Below are 18302 nucleotides of genomic sequence, written 5' to 3'. Positions count from 1 at the left end.
AATTTTTTTTATTATAATAAAAAGAGTAGTAGTGATAAGATAGAGTCAGAAATGGAGATATATCAAAACGTCATTGTTCCTCGTAAAGAGAGAGTCCAATTTCTCTTTGATCATTAAAATCATTGTTGGATCATGCAATAGTCCTTTCGAGATCTGTACAAATGGATGAACGAAAGAGATTAAAGTGCTTGGAGATATATATAGTATTGGTGAAGTCTTTCCTGACGTGGGACCCATATCCTTTGAAATAAGTAAAGAAAAAGCTAGAGATATAGTGGTATTGGTTACGCTACTTAAATTTTTTCATCACGTGAAGATCAATAAAAAATAAGAAAAAAAAGTACTATTTTGTTGGATAATTAGATGACTGATCATATCATAATTTTATTGAAATTTCAAAATCATATTCCTTACATTGAGACTACAAATTGAACAATTTTGACTTTTTGAAGAACCATCTCCATAAAATATTTCAAGCATCTACTGTTGGTAAGATCTATCGTCTACTTATTTATTTATTCTTAAAATTCACCTTATTGTTGATGATTATTTTATTGTAGAAGCCAAAATTTAATCATAATGATATTTGTGTAGCTTCTATTTGATATAGAAAAGATTTATTGTAATCTCATTATTCTAAATAGTATAAGATTTTGATTGGACTAAATCTCATGATTTTTTTTTCTTCACATCAAAAAGTTTTCGACATTAAAATTATGATATCTCTTATTTATTTTTGAGTTACTTGATTAATTTAGTTATCAATTAAGTGAGAAGATTGTAAAAATTTTTACAATGAAAAGGTTCGAACAGAGGCCGCGGCACAGAGACGAAGAAGTGGTATATAGAGTTTCACTCCCATCTTCTCCTTTATTTTTCCATAAATAACACCGCTGTCCTGACAACAAGCAAAGCAACTGCAATTTCATCCGTCACCATGAAATTCGTATTTTGGGATTAAAGAGCACTGATCGGAATATGTAAACCCAGGAGCCCACCATCATATTTTCAAGCATTCGGGAGAATCAGACAAGATCTTATTTCACTAAAAATTTGATAACCAAACGCTGCCTGAATGTATCCAGTTTGAGATCACCATGCCTTTTTTATAATCTTAAATAATAGAGCCATCGAACTACTTCATATCTTTATGTTTTTTTTTTTTTTTTTTTATTCCTTGCACTTAAAGCAAGAAACGGAAGAACGGCATGAATCTTCCCTTTATGCAGAAAGCAGGTTCAAACGCCACATCCACTCCTAGTATTATTTTAAGCTAAAGCGGCGTGGACGCCACGCTCCCCTTCGTATTATATTTATTTTAATTTTAATGATTTTGCCCTTGAAGGCAGGTTCGAAGGTGCTGCTCCGGGTTTTGTCGCTGCCTCCCCATTTTTAATTCACCTAAGGCTGCAAAGCGTTTTAGCATACCAATCTAACCCTAATTATGTTTGTTACAACAATTTCAAAGTATAAGCACATTTCAATCCGAAATATATCTAGAAGGCTAGAAGACTTATTTAGCTCATAAGGCTAGAAGACTTATTTAAAAGTATAACCCTAATTATGTTTGTTACATAAAATTTTATAAAAATTATTTTCAACTTATTTAGCTCATAAGTTGCTATCATTATCAAAACTTACTGATCTGTAAAAAAAACATGATGAAGGTGGCCTCCTGAAGCCAAGCTCAAGGTTGTCTATATCTACGCATAATGTACAGAAAGAGGCAATAGAATCTCTGTGATATTTTGTTGAATAGGTGATTTCCATTCAGTGAAGTAGCGAGTTTGCTTGAAATAAAACATAGAGAATAAGACTCATCGTTAAAAATTCTGACCTTTGTTTGCCCTGTAGCATTTCGGCAAATGCGAGATATTGCTTCAACGTAGACTCCTTGGAATTACCCAATGCACCCATCGTAGCCTAACAAGTGCATCAATGGGCATCAAAAATTAGATATATTTTTTTTTTCCAAGCATATTACTCAAAACAGGAAAAGAACCAACCCCAAACCATACCTCATCGGACATCCCGATATCCGGTGCATAAGCGGCCGAACAATAAAATAAGATTATAGATTATAGATTATAGGCCGAGCTAAATAAAATATTTAAAAATAATTTTAGAGTGAGAGAATTTTTTTCTTCCTATAAAATTTAGGTTAACTTATTCTAAAATTATTTTTGAATATTTACAAATATAGGTCTAATCCAAGATCTTATGATTTTTTGTTGCTTGTGGTGGTCTAATCTACAAATTCTATAGAATTTTTAATCTAATTTTATAAAAAATATCCAAACAATCTCTTAAAATATAATAGCTAATGTGTCAAAAATATATAATAGTTAGATAAATAAATGATGGATTATATGCTAATATAAAGCCAGAACTCCAAACATACTCCAACAATTTACTCTCCAAGCCTCCGTACTGCCATAAAGCCAGAGCCCGCAAGGTGTGCGGGTAACTATGGATTTACTTTTGCTGCCCTTGGAGGTAGGTGGTGGACTGGCGGGCCGCTCTTGGAAAAGCAGGGATAGAACGTCATTAAGCGAAATTCTTCGTACACCGCTTGCAGCGTAAAAATTTGATATGAAGTGCATCAATTTTTTTTAATTAAATTATATATTTTTTATTTTTTAATATATATTTAATATTTATATCTAAAAATTTTATATAATAAAAATATCTTTCATAATTTTTTGATATTTTATATGATTTTCTATCATATAATTTTTTATAAATATATATAATTTTCTGTGAATATATATGTCTTCCTATTATATGACTTCCTATGAACATATATGATTTTCTGTGAATATATATGACTTCCTGTGATTTTTTATGAATATGACTTCTTGCGAACATATATGACTTTCTGTGAATATATATATATATATATATATATATATATATATATATATATATATATATATATATATATATATATATATATATATAGTCACGGGAAATCATGTGAATATATATGATTTTATGTGAATATATATATGTTCACAGAAAATCATATATATTCATAGAAAGTCACAGAAAGTCATATATGATCACAGAAAGTCATATATATTCACAAGAAGTTACTTACAGGAAATTATAAAGGACTTTTTGTAAAGCAATGTCATAATTTTAAGCAGAAATATTTTCATCATATAAAATTTTTAAATAAAAATATCAATCTACAGATATTAAATTGCATTGAAAAGAGATGACTATATGATCCAATTGGAAGAAGCGGTGCACTCCATGATGGATTTTCTACACCGCAGGCAATGCACTAAGAATTACTCAGCCATTAATAGTGCTGTCGGTGCTTTTGTTGTTGGAGCTTCTGTTTAGGATTTCAATGCTTGTGTTTTTTCTTTCCTTGATTGAGTTGCTTGTCGCATTGCATTTATTAAGTCAAATTTTTTCCTATTCTGTATCATCACACAACTTTATTCCACTGCAGTGTTATTGACTCTGTATCTGAATTTCTATCTAAGCTTGCCTTGGGGCATGTAGGTTCTCATGTTTATATTGATACTTATCCAAAATCTTAAATCTCCTATCCTTTCCCATCCTTTTTTAGCAGAGCTCTTCTCTATTTTTAAATGCAAGTAAAGTCCTTTCCTATTCATTGATATTTGGCATAATGATGAAAAGCAAGAAGAAAATTTATAGAAAAATGACTGGTTATTAGAATTTGCTATTGATGGCTTTTTCTTGGCATACAACAAGAAACTTGTGTCTGATTACTTGGGGCTAGTATCGAAGTAACATCTATGGTCTAGAGGTTTACTGTTGTTGGAGGATCTCACTACACTTCGCTAGTTTGTTGAGTTCAGAGGGTTATTGTATTCTTAAATGAATCCAGATATATAGATTGACTCTGTTTCTATAGTTTCCTCGGTATCAGACTACCAATATTATTCTGAAGAAAAACAGAAGCTTTTCTTATCCACTATTTTGCTATTCAAAAAAAGAAAGAAAAGGATAGGCTTTAGATTCAGAAAGTATTTAAGTTTCTTATATTGGAGTTTTGTTTAAAATAAAAAGTTTAAATCTTTTCTTATACCTAAATTTTAGTTATTTAAAAAAATTATTTTTTTTTAAATTAACATCTTTTTTCGAAAAGAGACGGTTCAATGGAGAGAATATTGGTTTTTGAAGAAATATGATATTTTTGAAATATCGTGTCTTTCCAAAGCCATGGCACCTCCTAGGTAATTTAGATAGAATCTATAAATAAGCTCTAGATTCGATTGTTTTAAAAATAATTAAAAATATCAAATTCTTTTCTCCTCTCTCTTTTTTATTGTGCTTTATCTGAGATTCTTCTTTTTGGGACAAGGATCATATCTTTCCTCCTCCTATTTTTATTCTTTTTTTTTATAATTGATCATTTAAAGGAAATCTTTTGGATAGTCTCTCCAAAGATTGTACTTATTAGAGGAGAATTGGATCAAAATAGATTGTTATATCTTGAGGATGGGACCATTGAAGACCTGCTCATGGGGGTAAATCATCTTCTTGAGATAGTGTTTCACATGCCTTAATTCAGACAAAATCTTTTCAATCTTTTATTTTTTTAATATTTTATTTTTTTTATAATACTATCTTAGAATCATATAAATAACAATAGTAATTTTTAAAATTATTTCACATGGTTCTTCTTAATAATTTTCTTTCTACCGCATAGTCAAATTGTAGGACAGTGAATACCAATCTCAAAATCCAAAATGTATTGCATCCACCCTTCGTCAAAAACTCAAATTCATCTACATAATGTACCCAAGCTGCGCCTTAAACTTGCTATTTAGTAGAGGAGGGGAAAAAAAAGGTAAAAAAGAAAAAAGATATCTGCTTGTTGGGCACATGGCGCAAAAAAGTAGCCAAAGGCAAATTTCTGTCATATATAGCATTGGACCGCTCCTTCTGCTCTGAATAGTATGTGATCCCACCGACGTCTAGAAAGCTCCAAAGCCAACGAAGATTTTTTTAAAATATTATTTTTTAATATTTATTTTCAAATCTATCTCTCTTTTCATCATATTTTAAAAAATACGATATTTAGACTGGTTGGACTTGAACGTGGCAAAATGACATATCGAACATGCGATTTCAACCGATGTGGCTTGTCATAGTGAAAAATTTAAAATTTAATTTTAAATTCAAATAAAATCATATATTGAACATGCGATTTTAGTTTTAGATTTAAATTCAAAATAAAATCATATCTTAAAGATGCGATTTCATCCCTGTATTTTATTTTTTTGTTCCCGCTTCATATTGAGGGGTGTAATCATTTTTTTTTATTTCCAACCTCATATTAAAAGATGAGTGGGGGAGAAATTACTACATGCACAGATGCAAGTGAATCATAGCAAATCCTGAAGCGTATGTATAATAAAGAGCATGCAATCGGGTGAAATACAAAAAATTACATGGCATGTTATCCACTATGAAGTTTGTGCAGTCTAATTTGAATTAAAAATTAAAATCATATATTTAACGTGTCATTTTAATTTAAAATTTAAAATTAAATTTAAATTTTAAATTATTTATTATGATAGGTCATGTCATTTGAAAAATATCTGAGTCAAGCAGGTATAAGTGCCGAATTTTCAGAAGTAAAATGAAAAGGGTGGTAGATTTAGAAATGAGGATTAAAAAAATCCTAACGTATCCGAAGTCCGGCTGAAATGCCACCACGTGCCTCAACATCACCCGCCATACTTTTCCATGTCGTACGTGCTTCGAGGTGGGGTTGCGTTCCATTCAATAGAATGGAGATCATTATTAACAAACGAGACGCATGCCCGCTCCAGGGTCTCGCTCATAAGCCGTGCGATGTTAAACCTAACGAAGGAAGGCATATACAATCTTTTTATAATTTTTAATTATCAAAAATATAAAAAATATATATATTTTTTTATATTTTGATATGGTACGAAATCAATCTATTTGCCACGGCTAAATACATAGCAAGCAATTTCAAATAATTATAATTTCATCTTCAGATCTCTAACGAGATTAGCGTTGTTAGATTGGATTTTGACATCAACATACCTGATATAAGATGAAGATGCATGTAGTTTGATGATTATTGGACTTTCATTTTTTTTCTAATCCTAAAAATAAATTTAATAAAAATTTATTTATTTATCTTCTTTTATTAATTATGTATATGATTTCATTGAAGATATTATTAAGCATACTTTTTTAATAAAAAAAATCTGGCTATAATGAGATATACATTGAAAATCCAGTCAAAATTTTTTTTATTATAATAAAAAGTGTAGTAGTGATAAGATAGAGCCAGAAATGGAGATATACCAAACATCATTGTTCCTCGTAAAGAAAGAGTCCAATTTCTCCTTGATCATTAAAATCATTGTTGGATTGTGCAATAGTTCCTCTGAGATCCGGACAAATGGATGAATGGAGGAGGTTAAAGTGCTTTGTAGATCCATATAGTGTTGGTGTAGTTTTTCCTAATGTGGGACCCATATCCTTTGAATTAAGTAAAGAAAAGGCCAAAGAAATAGTGTTAGTGATATTGGTTACGTTACTTGAATTTATTCCTCGCATTGAGACTATAAATTGAATAATTTTAATTTTTTGAAAAACTATCTTCATAAAATATTTCAAGCATCCACTGTTGGTAAGATCTATCGTCTACTTATTTATTTATTCTTAAAATTTACCTTATTGCTGATGATTATTTTATTGTAGAAGCCAAAATTTAATCGTGATGATATTTGTATAGCCTGTACTTGATATAGAAAAGATTTATTATAATCCCATTATTCTAAATATTATAAGATTTTGATTGGATTAAATCTCATGATTTTTTTTCCTTCACATCGAAAAATTTTTCGCATTAAAATTATGGTATCTCTTATTTTTTGGTTACTTGATTATTTTAGTTATCAATTAAGTGAGAAAATTGTAAAAATTATTGTTATCTGATGAGTCACAATTATATCTATTTAATTATATAAAGAAAAAAAATTATTATTATTATTAGTTTTCGAATTTTTTTTTCAACATACAGGGATAAGATCCAATAGTTGCCATCACTCATTTCCATCAGTATACCTTTCTTGTTCCTTTCAGCACTCAACTGCAAGCCCTCCAAGCCACCTCTTATGTAATTAATGAGAGAGACTAATTTGTCAGCATGTCTCACCTTTAAACTTAAACAGTTCGAGGTGGCGGATGGAAAATAGTTAGATGTGATTATCAGAGTAATGCATTCTGGTCGCACCTGCCACACTCTCTTACTTTTTTCCCTGATCATAGTTTTTGATAATACACAATGAAGAGTGACAGTGAGTCATCAATTAATTAATTGATCCAAACATATGATCTGTTTGACTGAAATAGATTATGTGGATAGGCAACAGGGAGGCCACGGAGTCTGTGGAAAAAGCCACCGTGGGTCCCCATTTCGACGTGACTCTAGCTTTGCCTCGCGTGATGGATGTTACTTGGATCCAGCTGGCATTCCATTCACCAGTTAGTTATAGAGGTTTTCGTATCCACCTCATGCTCTGTTGTTGGAGGACGTTGAGTTCCGAAATAAGAATGAGAATGAATAATTTTTATTTAATTATATTAATTTTTTTTATATTTTTTTATAAACAAAAATATTTTGATTTTTAAAATTTGAATTAAATATTTATTTTTTAAAAGAAATAATTTTAAATTGAATTTCAGCTTTGGCTATGAGCTGTGGTCATTTTGATTTTTATTTTAATTGATTTCGGTTGGTCACCAATCAGACGTACGGTGCGTTTCTCCGTCACGATAATCCTGTCGATGTAACTAAACCTTTCCAGCCAGGCGACGGTACATTTCTTTTGTTTTTGGTGCAACGGTCGGATTCTGGCATTACTGTTCAGAACAGAATCACCATCATCGCAACCAAACCGTTAGAACTCATAAATGTGGTCATTAAAGTGATTAGTCTCAATCATGAATCTTGCCGAGAGAGAAAATATACTAGTATTACACTGTTACTCTTTTATTGAAGGCCCAGGGGACCGGTTGCTCCTCCTGATACGCATGCAGTATCGATCAAAAACTATAGTTATGCATCATGTTGTGTGAGGTATTAGGAATTTCATTTTAAAGATTCATGCAGCTTAATTTGTTACTTGAACGAATTCTCAAGGCCCAAAGAATCTAAATATCGAGCTACCAAATATAAAAATATATAAATATTGCTTCTCAAGCCAACTCTCCGACCTCCACCACTGAGTTATCAAATCATCATGCTGCAGTTTATCAACTTTCTTGAATCACCGCTTCTAAGTCATGTCTTGTGCAATTCAGAATAAGGGCCGATGGCTAATTCTCTTATTTTAGTAGATGAAGCATGTGCAACAATGAGATATACGGGATTCATCAGGAGTCATGTCTTGGTCCCATTTAGGTTATGTTTCGAAAATATAATAGAATTGAGCTGAAGTGCTTATTGGAGGCGATTTATTTAGATAGGACCCATACCAACCTAACTACGATAAAATTAACCTCAGACAATAATCAAAAAATGTTACTTGAAAATCCAAAATCGTTGCCTAATATTTTTAGCAATAATTTTTCGACCGCTGCTTATGCGACCATTGCTTAAAGTCAAATATAATAATATTTTGATTATAAACTAACAATTAAATCATCGCTGCATGATAGAACCTCATGCAACGGTTTTTAATTTATAATGATTGTAATAAAGAAAATGCAACGATTGTTTTTGCTACGATAGCTTTTTTTTTTTTAGATGTTGGCAATGATTTTTCTTGTTTAGATAATGATTTTTTTTGAAGTAATTAGCAATAGTTATTCATTTTATGCAATGATTTATTATAAGTTTTTGCAGTAGTTATGATTATTTAGATAATGATTTTTGGAAGGATTTGATGATGATTTTTATATGTTGGATAACAATTATTCATATGTAGGCAATAATTTTTCAAAGGTTGTTGCAACACTTCTTTTCATTTTAAGCAATGATTTTTTATGTCTAGCCAACGATTTTCAAAAAATCTTGTACAATATTTTTTTGATCATAGGCAACGATTTTATTAGTCTTTCAGCAATAATTTTTAATATTTAGATAATAATTTTTAAAAAATTTTGCGCATCAAATTTTTGATTATAGGCAATGATTTTACAAGATTTTGGGGTCGCAATTTTTTATTTAGGCAACACATTTCTACTTGCTTATCCTACTTTAAACAACAATTTGTAATCATTGAATGTTCTATTTTTATATTTATAATCTGTATTTTCAAAATATATCATTACATATCCTATTTTATTATTTTATTTAATAATTTATATTTTTTAAATATCAATAAATTATAATAATATATATCCCATCAAATTAGCATCATTATATGCAATGACAAATGAAAGTGCTACTGTAAAGTATGACTTAAAATAAAAATTATATAAATCATCATCTAAAAATATTATGTTAATCAACGACTCTACGTTCAGCTACCAATCAACATCACTTTATATAATAATTTTATTATGTATTGCAAAAATACATCACTTCATACCTTAATATTTAAGGTCATTACTGAAATAGAATAGGATGGCTAGCGCCCCCCTGTTCTATCAAAAAATAAATAAGGGCGATGCTTCAACCTAATCCTTTCCATTTCCTCACCTGTAATAATTAGCCGTCGAACAACTTGCGCACACGCTAAATGCAACTTACGAAAGAGCAAGCCGGATGCGGATTAGCGTAATCAAGCTCTTGACCCGGAAGCCGTGCGAAGTTTCGTTCAAACCGCACGGCCAATTTCCAGCACGCCACCCGCCCCAAGGATTCGCCAACGTGGCACTTGTCCTCATGTTCCGCACCTGAACCATGCGTCCAGATTCCCGCAATGCATGATTAACGGCCATGATTTCCTCCAGAGCCATAAATTACCCTCCCGCTGGGGACCACACCGCGTGAGCTGAACCCCGAAACTCTCGGTTGTCCGTTGTCCATTAATCTGGCCTTTTTGGGGAGGTTGCATACCGTCACCTTCCGTGAGAATAAGAGTTCCAATAAGACATCGACTCGGCGAAGCTACGCGTATAGGGCATTAATGGGGCGGAGAACCCGACCCTCATCCTGCTCCTTTTTAAGGCGTAGAACCCGATACTGCTTTGTTGTATTAATTTGACGCTCGTGGCCGGGAGGTGGGGGAGAGAGAAAGAGAGCGCCTGCGAGAAGGAGATGCAGGACGAGTATCTCGTCGGAGGGATTGTTGGCGCGATCTTGGGGCTTCTCCTCCTCGTTGGAATCCGGGGGAGACGGCGGAGGGGTGACGGGAATCTGGCCGGGGCGGCGGCCGCCGGCGGGAAGGTGGAATGCGGTTCGGAATCCGCCGGTAACGGCGGTGCCGACGTTATCGTCGTTGGGGCTGGCGTAGCCGGATCCGCCCTAGCCTATACGCTCGGAAAGGTTCGATGTTTGTTTTTTTTTTAAAAAAATCCTTTTCTGCTTCCATTTAGGTCATTTGCCTTTGTTTTTGGTAAAATGGTCGCGCTTTGGATTACGTCGTGAAAGAGACAAGATTTGGGATCGAGAAAGGTCGAGCGGAATTTGGGTTGATATAATTTTAAACAAAGTCATAGTGTTTGCTATATTTTTCTAATTTATTGGTCCCTGCCAAGTCGAATTTGTTTTAGACTATCGCTTCGGATAAAATACTAATGAAACCTTAAATTGATTGGATGGTGTTAAATTTTGTCAATTTTAAATCATGCCTAGGGCTTCAATCTTCAGTCATTTGGTTCATGTTTAGGCTATGACAGAAGGATGGTCATAATTCAATGACTAGGTCAAATCGGCTCTATGTATGCATGGTTGAAGTAGGATCGGCACGCAGTGACATGCCAAGGGGAATGTTTCCACTTTCTCTTGCTCAAATCAGGCTGCTATCTGTGATTTGGTTGCTATTTGGACGCATAATGTTGATGGCTGATGAGTCGCGCTGTTTGTAGACAAACCAGTTTTGAGATATTTGTTCTCACGTGTCACGTCTTCCAACCACTAGGTGGTTTGCTGCTTAATAGGTGGCTGCCTAGCAGTAATTCTAATCAGAGATAGCGAGTGAGGATCGATAACACTGGCACCTTATCATTGGAACAAAGCTGATGATTATTGTAATTGGTTATGTTATGACTAATGGAGCTTTACTTTCTGATTATTATCGAAAAGAAAATGCCAATCATATTTTACCCAGGAGTATTTACACGATGTGGACCACTTAGTGGTTGAGATATGGATAATGGAGTGGTTGAGATAACCACAGGATTTTTCTAAGAAGAAAGAGATTTTGTTAGGATATACTGTGTACTCACTATGGTGGGAAAGGTCATTATAGATTATAATAAATATGGAAAAGAAAGTTAATAATTTTTAAAGGAATTAAATTGAAGAAAAAAAAATAAAAGCTATCCGAAATTTACCTAAAGGAAAAAGGTCCCTATTTCTTTTTCGCAAATTTGTGTGGCCTTCAACTACATGCAAGGTTTTAAGTCTTGATGGGACTGAGAGTGTCCCAGCCGTCTCATCCTGTTTTTATGAAAAAATAGGATGGGGACGTGGTTGGGACTCCAAAACCCATTCATATGGGGAGAGAAGAAGAAAGAGGAAAGTAAGAAAGAAAAGATGAAGCACAGAAAAAAGTGAAAGAAAAAAAGAAGGAAAGAAAGAAGAAAGGAAAGAGAAAGAAGAAGAAAAAAGAAAAAAAAAGAAATAAAAGAAGGGTTAGAAACAAAAAAAGGAAGGGAAAGAAAGGAAGATAAAAGCAAAAGAAAGGAAGGAAGAAAAGAAAGAAAGAAAGAAAGTAATGAAAGAAGAAGAGGAGATAGATGGAAGATATCTAAAAGGGATGCATAAGTAGGACTGGTGTCGGGACAGAGCAGGACAGCGGGGCGTCATATCCTATGAAGAAATCATGACACCCCATCCCATGGGATTTAGAACCTTGACTGCCTGCATTGCTGAAAGTAAGTTCTTTGTACAGTGCTAATTTCAAATTTCAACACCATTATAGCTCAAGGTGAATTCTGGAACTTGAATTTTGTAAGGGTTTTACCATAGTTTTTAAATTGAATCTTGTGTTAAGTTGTTAGCAATGAATAATCTTTTTCAACTTTCTAACCTTGTTCCCATTTACTGCATTTTGCCTTTTTGATTAAAGTGATTTGCCTATCTCTGTCCATCCTCAATTTTTGTCCAGTAAGGACAGAGTCATTTTTTGTTTTTAATTTTTTTTTATTCTTTCTGTTGCACATGCTCTAGATGGACTGGAGTTGAGAGACTTTTTAAGAATGATCTGATTGAATTTATTGGCTGTAGGATGCACGCCGCGTACATGTAATTGAGAGAGATCTGACAGAGCCTGATCGAATTGTTGGTGAATTGTTACAACCTGGGGGCTACCTGAAATTGATTGAGTTGGGCCTTGAGGGTAAGCATGAGAATTAATTATAATTCTAGATTTGAGTGAATCAGAAATGTTGGGAATCACTGTTAAAACTAAACACCATCATGAATGTCCAAAAAAAAAAAAAATCCATCACTAATGCTCTTCACACATCAACTTCAAACATGTTCTGAAATAGAATATTATTAGTTTTCTGGCCCAGATCTAGGTAGCATGTTTTTATTAAAACACATTCTGCCTGTGATTCAGAAAACACGCACACACACACACACACATTCTGCAGATGCTTCTAATGCTCAAGTCTATATTGTTTCTAGACTGTGTGAAAGAAATTGATGCTCAGCGGGTCCTTGGCTATGCTCTTTATAAAGATGGAAAGAATACCAGACTCCCTTACCCTTTGGAGAAATTCCATTCTGATGTTGCTGGAAGGAGCTTCCACAATGGCCGGTTCATACAGCGGATGCGAGAGAAAGCTGCATCTTTGCCCAAGTAATTCCAGTTTCATTTTAAGACTCTTTTATTTGTTTCTATAAATTCAAAACACAAAAAAGAACAGCTTGCTGTTTTTCTTTTTAGTTTAGTTTAATGTAGTAAAGCATTCTTGCTTGAGAATTTCTTTTTTGTATTTAAAATACCTATAATAACTGCCAAGTCATTTGCTTTCATTTTTTTCCTCTGATTTGAACCTTCCTAAATGGTTTTTCTTAGCTTAATTTCCATAGTATACAATAGTTTCATAATGCTTAAATTTATCAATGAAGAGGCAGTAGCTTTATTTATGTTCCACTGTATTTTTAATAAATAATTTTATTCCATGACTAAATAAAATTATAAGATGTAATATTTGAAATAGGTAATTGGATGTGTTGCAGGAGTGAGCAGAGACAGTTTAATATTTATTTTATCAGTCAGAACTTTTGACCAGCTCATTAATGGAGACATGTGATTTTATGCATGAAAGTTACTATATGATACCAGTAGTATGCGGTGCAGTTATATTTGTAGTATAAGAGTAGAAATATGACAAAGAAAAAAGCAGTTTAATTGTTGCCATGTTCCTAGTAACCATTAGATAATTATATACACAACATGTGATCCCTGTTCACCTTGTTCACTTATGTTTTATCCATACCTTAGCATCTTTATGCTGTATACCTTTTTTTAGTATACATCACCTATACATCACCTGTTTTAGGATATACTCAAGTTGTTCATAAAACATTTTCTCCAGTGTTCAGTTAGAGCAGGGAACTGTGACATCTTTGCTTGAAGAAAATGGGATGGTAAAGGGGGTGTCATACAAGACTAAGTCCGGTGAAGAGTTAAAAGCTTATGCACCTCTAACAATTGTGTGCGATGGTTGCTTTTCCAATCTGCGACGCTCTCTCTGCTCACCGAAGGTAAAGAATATAGCTCCAGTCCTGTCTGCCAAGTTTCATTTTTTTCCCAAAACATGATCTCACTTTACTTAAGAGCCTTAAACCATCTTCCACAATGCTGTTTTCAGTTTCAATTTGTAGTGCTCATCTTCATGCATGCACATGCATGAACAGATGTATTCACCAGCATAAAAGTAAATAATTTAGATTATTGTGTAGACCCATTCTACTAAAACCTTCTCATAAGTCGATATCTCTTTCTGCAGGTGGAGGTGCCCTCCTGTTTTGTTGGTTTAGTCCTGGAGAACTGTCAGCTTCCACATCCAAACCATGGGCATGTTATTTTAGCAGATCCTTCACCCATCCTTTTTTATCCTATAAGTAGCACTGAGGTCCGCTGTTTGGTTGATGTGCCTGGGCAGAAGGTGCCTTCCATAGCTAATGGGGAAATGACAAATTATCTGAAAACTGTGGTGGCACCTCAGGTATTTTTTGAATGTCACATGCATTCTGAATAATATCTTCCACACATGCAGTTGTTAGTTCTTTTTTCCCCTTTGTTTCATCTGCACTACTTATTCTTACTGTAAAAGATTTTGAAAGACAACCTACTTACGACCTAAATTAAATACTGTAAATTGCCAAACATGTTTTATGATATCAGCTTCCAGTTGAACTTCATGATGCTTTTATATCGGCCATCGATAAAGGAAGTATAAGAACTATGCCAAATAGGAGCATGCCAGCTGCACCTCTTCCTACCCCTGGAGCTCTTTTAATGGGGGATGCATTCAATATGCGCCATCCTTTAACTGGTGGAGGAATGACCGTGGCCTTGTCTGATATTGTTGTGCTCCGTAACCTTCTCAAGCCTCTGCGCAATCTGCATGATGCGACTTCTTTGTGCAAATACCTGGAATCTTTCTACACCTTACGTAAGGTAAGCCATGATTACCATATGCTTGTTGACTGATTCATTCTTTGATTTTATATCAGTAACCATGGCCAACGAGTGACTGAATTTTGGCACTTCATCGAGAGTTTGTGTAATTTTTCTGCTTTTGCAGCCAGTTGCTTCTACAATAAACACTTTGGCAGGTGCTCTGTACAAGGTCTTCAGTGCCTCCCCTGATCAGGCTAGGAATGAGATGCGCCAAGCCTGTTTTGATTATCTAAGCCTTGGAGGTGTGTGTACAAATGGACCCATTGCTTTACTCTCTGGTCTTAATCCCCGCCCGCTGAGCTTGGTCGCCCACTTTTTTGCTGTTGCTATATATGGTGTTGGCCGTTTGTTGTTGCCATTTCCTTCACCCAAACGATTATGGGTTGGAGCCAGATTGATCTCAGTAAGTTACCAGATTTGTTATTGTGAATTTATTTTGACTTCTGTAGTTGTGTAAATATATTTTGTGTCTCATGCTTGGCTTGTCATATTAGACAAAATGGAGGTTTGAAATGCTGCGTGGATGTTTTAACCAGTATTAGAGAGGCACCAATATTATTAAGATAGCCTTCAATGCCTTTTATTCCAGCATACTAAGAAATCTTCAGCCTCTTAAATTTTCCTGAGCACCAGCTGATAGGGCATCATTTCTCTTTTACATGAACAAAGAGTCAAAAACTGGTACATGCAGATAATGCTATATAAATATCCAAAAGGGGATGCATTCCATGGAATGAAGTTCTATGTTTTTTTTTGTATTCATACTTATGGTGCTGTGTTTTATCTTGTAGGGTGCATCAGGTATCATTTTTCCTATTATAAGAGCAGAAGGGGTTAGGCAAATGTTCTTCCCTGCAATGGTTCCTGCATACTACAGAGCTCCTCCTATGAAATGAAATTCTGAAAAATATCCATAACCATGGTTGTACTCATGATGGGGGTGGTATATTTCATCTGTTCTATTGACAGGACGTGTTTTGTCAGCTTGTCTTTTCTGAGGATAGATCTGGGATTTGCAAGTTTAATAATTTTGAGAGTGCTTGGACTGCAACGACTGTTCTGTTCTACATCGTTTTAATACCGTAAAATTCACAGAACTGTTACATAATCCTGGTTAAAGTTTCTAAGTTTTGTCAACAGTACTTGTCTGCTGCTGTGTTGCCTATTTGTATTAACTCCAAACATCTCTGTACTTGAAGCACTAATTCAATTCTGTCACTCAGTGAATTCAAATTTCTTATTTGCTTTTGTCTTTTTCTTTTTTTTTTTTTTTTGGCTTTTGCATCAAAAACTTGTTCCTGCTGATGATTCTTGTGGATAACTTATTGGAGCTTGGTGTGGGACAAATTTTATTCTTTGAAAATCTATGATTGCTGGCCTCAAATTTTAGTAGATGATTGAGAGTTTGGTGGGCATACTGTAACAATCATCTTATCCAAAAAGACTATCGGAAATGTATTATTTAGCTTTCTTAATTCTATATAAATATCTAATTTTTTTTTAAAAATAATTAATATGAGAGTAAATACAAATCTACATGGATCTTCGTATATTTTTTTCATTTAAATCTTAGTGTCTTTGCCAAGTTGAAGATCCAAATCTATATAAATTCATTCATAAACATCATTATCTGGTTTGCAGTTAGTCTCAATGAATCTAAGCTAGCTGTAGTAATTCCTTAGTTTGTATGGACTATGAATTGGGTCAAATTTGTAACAATATAGGATATCATACAAAAAGATTAGTCGAAAAATATTATTTAAATTTTTGATTCTCTAAGTATTTAAAATTTTTCTGACGAATAATCGATGTGAAATTAAATAAATATCCGTACGAATCTCCATACATATCCACCGTCTTATGAATTTGAAGAACTGATTGAGAGCTTGGTGGACTTACCCATCATCTCACTCAAAGAATTGGTCTTAGTATCTTTCTTCCATGTGATATTCGAGCTCATGTAGGAGACTGTAAGGAGCTTTCTCAGTGGATATTAGCTAAATAGTTCTCTACAACGTACCAATGAAGTAATGGTGGTGCATGCTCATGAAGATCCTCTCTATTGTTTTTTGTCCCTCGGTGCCTTCCCCTTCTGCAGGAACGAAGTTAGATAGGGATGGCAAAATTAATCCGATCCGATGGATATTGTTATAGCCCAAACCAAGTCCAAAGCCCAGCCCAGCAGATCAAAGCCCAAAAAAAAAAAAAAAAAAAAAAAAAAAAAAAAAAAAAAAAAAAAAAAAAACAGAGCAGGAAGACTCCCGATCGGAGTCTTCCTCTTCTCCGATCAAGAATCGGAGTCCTAGGGCCATTAAAAGACCCTAGGACGAGCTCTATAAGAACCCTTCCCCTCTCCTCTATGGGTAGACCCTGCAGCCACCGATGATTGCCGGAGATTTTTCTCCGATTTTTCCGTTTGAAGCCGCGACTCCTCGACCCGTGTTCGCCGTGATTTCTCGCCGGTGGGGGTCACCGGAGGTTGTGGTAAGGTCTCCCTCCTCTCCCTCTCTTCTCTCCCTTCTTTCCCGTGCCTGTGTGCACGATGGCCGGCGACGGGTGTCGCCGGATTTAGTTGGAGAAGGAAACCCCCTGTTCGCCGCCTCTTTCCTCTAATTTTCCGGCGCCGACGGTCACGCCGACCGCCGGCCCTGGTCTCTCCGAACCCGAGAGAGTCGGTCGTTGCCGCCGGCCACCTCTGGCCATGAGATGGCCGTGATCGGTCGATCAAGGTACGGGGACCTCTAGGTCCCCTGTTTCGGCCCAATGAAAGCCCGGGAAGAAGAAGAAGGAAAAGAAAAAAAAAGAAAAAGAAAAGAAGGAAAAGAAAAGAAAAAAGAAAAGAAAAAGAAGAAAAAGAAAAGAAAAAGAAAAAAGGAAAAGAAAAAAAAAAGAGAAAAAAAAGAAGAAAAAATAAATAATAATAATATAATAATAATAAATAGGATTTTCTCTCCTCTCTCTTCCATGAAGAAAAAAAAAGAAAAAAAAAGGAAGAAAAGAAAAGAAAAAAAAAAGAAAAGAAAAGAAAAGAAAAATTATTAAATTAATTAATAAATAATGATATAAATAATAAAATATGAGAAAGAGAGTTTCTCTCTCTTCCCTCTCTCTCTTCAGCTTGAATTAGTATTTTTCTCTCTAGAATTGGACTTTCTCTCTCTACTTTCTCTCTCTAGAATTCTCTCTCTAGATTATCTCTCCTAAGATTTCTAGAATTTTAAGAAGAATGATGATGAATTTAAATGATCCTCGTGATGAATTTTTGATCCGTGATCGTCGGACGGTACACCGACATCCACTTTGATCAGATCAAGTATTTTTAGATTTTATTTCTCATGATCTTATTGAATTGTCCACATGATAATTTTAGCATGATTTGATCTGATCGATCAGAATTTGTTGAATCATATTGTCTGAAGAATTCAAGATGAGTTTTCTCTCTCTAAAATATTTTCTCTCTTGATTGATTCTCTCTCTAAAAAAGGTTAGTGAATGAAGAAATTTCTTTTAATAAGTCTG

General features: G+C 34.2%; 1 protein-coding gene across 1 annotated transcript; it reads left to right on the top strand.

The window, feature by feature from the left end:
• The first annotated feature begins 10175 nt into the window (after positions 1 to 10175).
• Positions 10176 to 16023, top strand: LOC105055883 (squalene monooxygenase SE1). Its single transcript, XM_010937891.4, has 8 exons — positions 10176 to 10465; positions 12371 to 12482; positions 12776 to 12950; positions 13693 to 13861; positions 14107 to 14325; positions 14505 to 14780; positions 14908 to 15186; positions 15575 to 16023. Exons 1-8 carry the CDS (start codon positions 10238 to 10240, stop codon positions 15677 to 15679), a joined length of 1563 nt encoding a protein of 520 aa, XP_010936193.2. The 5' UTR covers positions 10176 to 10237; the 3' UTR covers positions 15680 to 16023.
• Positions 16024 to 18302: the final 2279 nt, after the last annotated feature.

This window comes from Elaeis guineensis, chromosome 13 (assembly GCF_000442705.2).
Source record: "Elaeis guineensis isolate ETL-2024a chromosome 13, EG11, whole genome shotgun sequence".
NCBI lineage: Eukaryota > Viridiplantae > Streptophyta > Magnoliopsida > Arecales > Arecaceae > Elaeis > Elaeis guineensis.
The sequence above is the reverse complement of the archived record's forward strand: the minus strand, read 5'-3'. Positions and strand labels throughout refer to the sequence as shown.

Bases quoted from the DNA above. Each gene is read 5' to 3' on its own strand.
- LOC105055883 (XM_010937891.4), top strand. From the start codon at position 10,238: ATGCAGGACGAGTATCTCGTCGGAGGGATTGTTGGCGCGATCTTGGGG. The intron at 12,951-13,692 runs GTAATTCCAGTT...CATTTTCTCCAG, and splicing joins AAAGCTGCATCTTTGCCCAA to TGTTCAGTTAGAGCAGGGAA. The intron at 13,862-14,106 runs GTAAAGAATATA...CTCTTTCTGCAG, and splicing joins GCTCTCTCTGCTCACCGAAG to GTGGAGGTGCCCTCCTGTTT.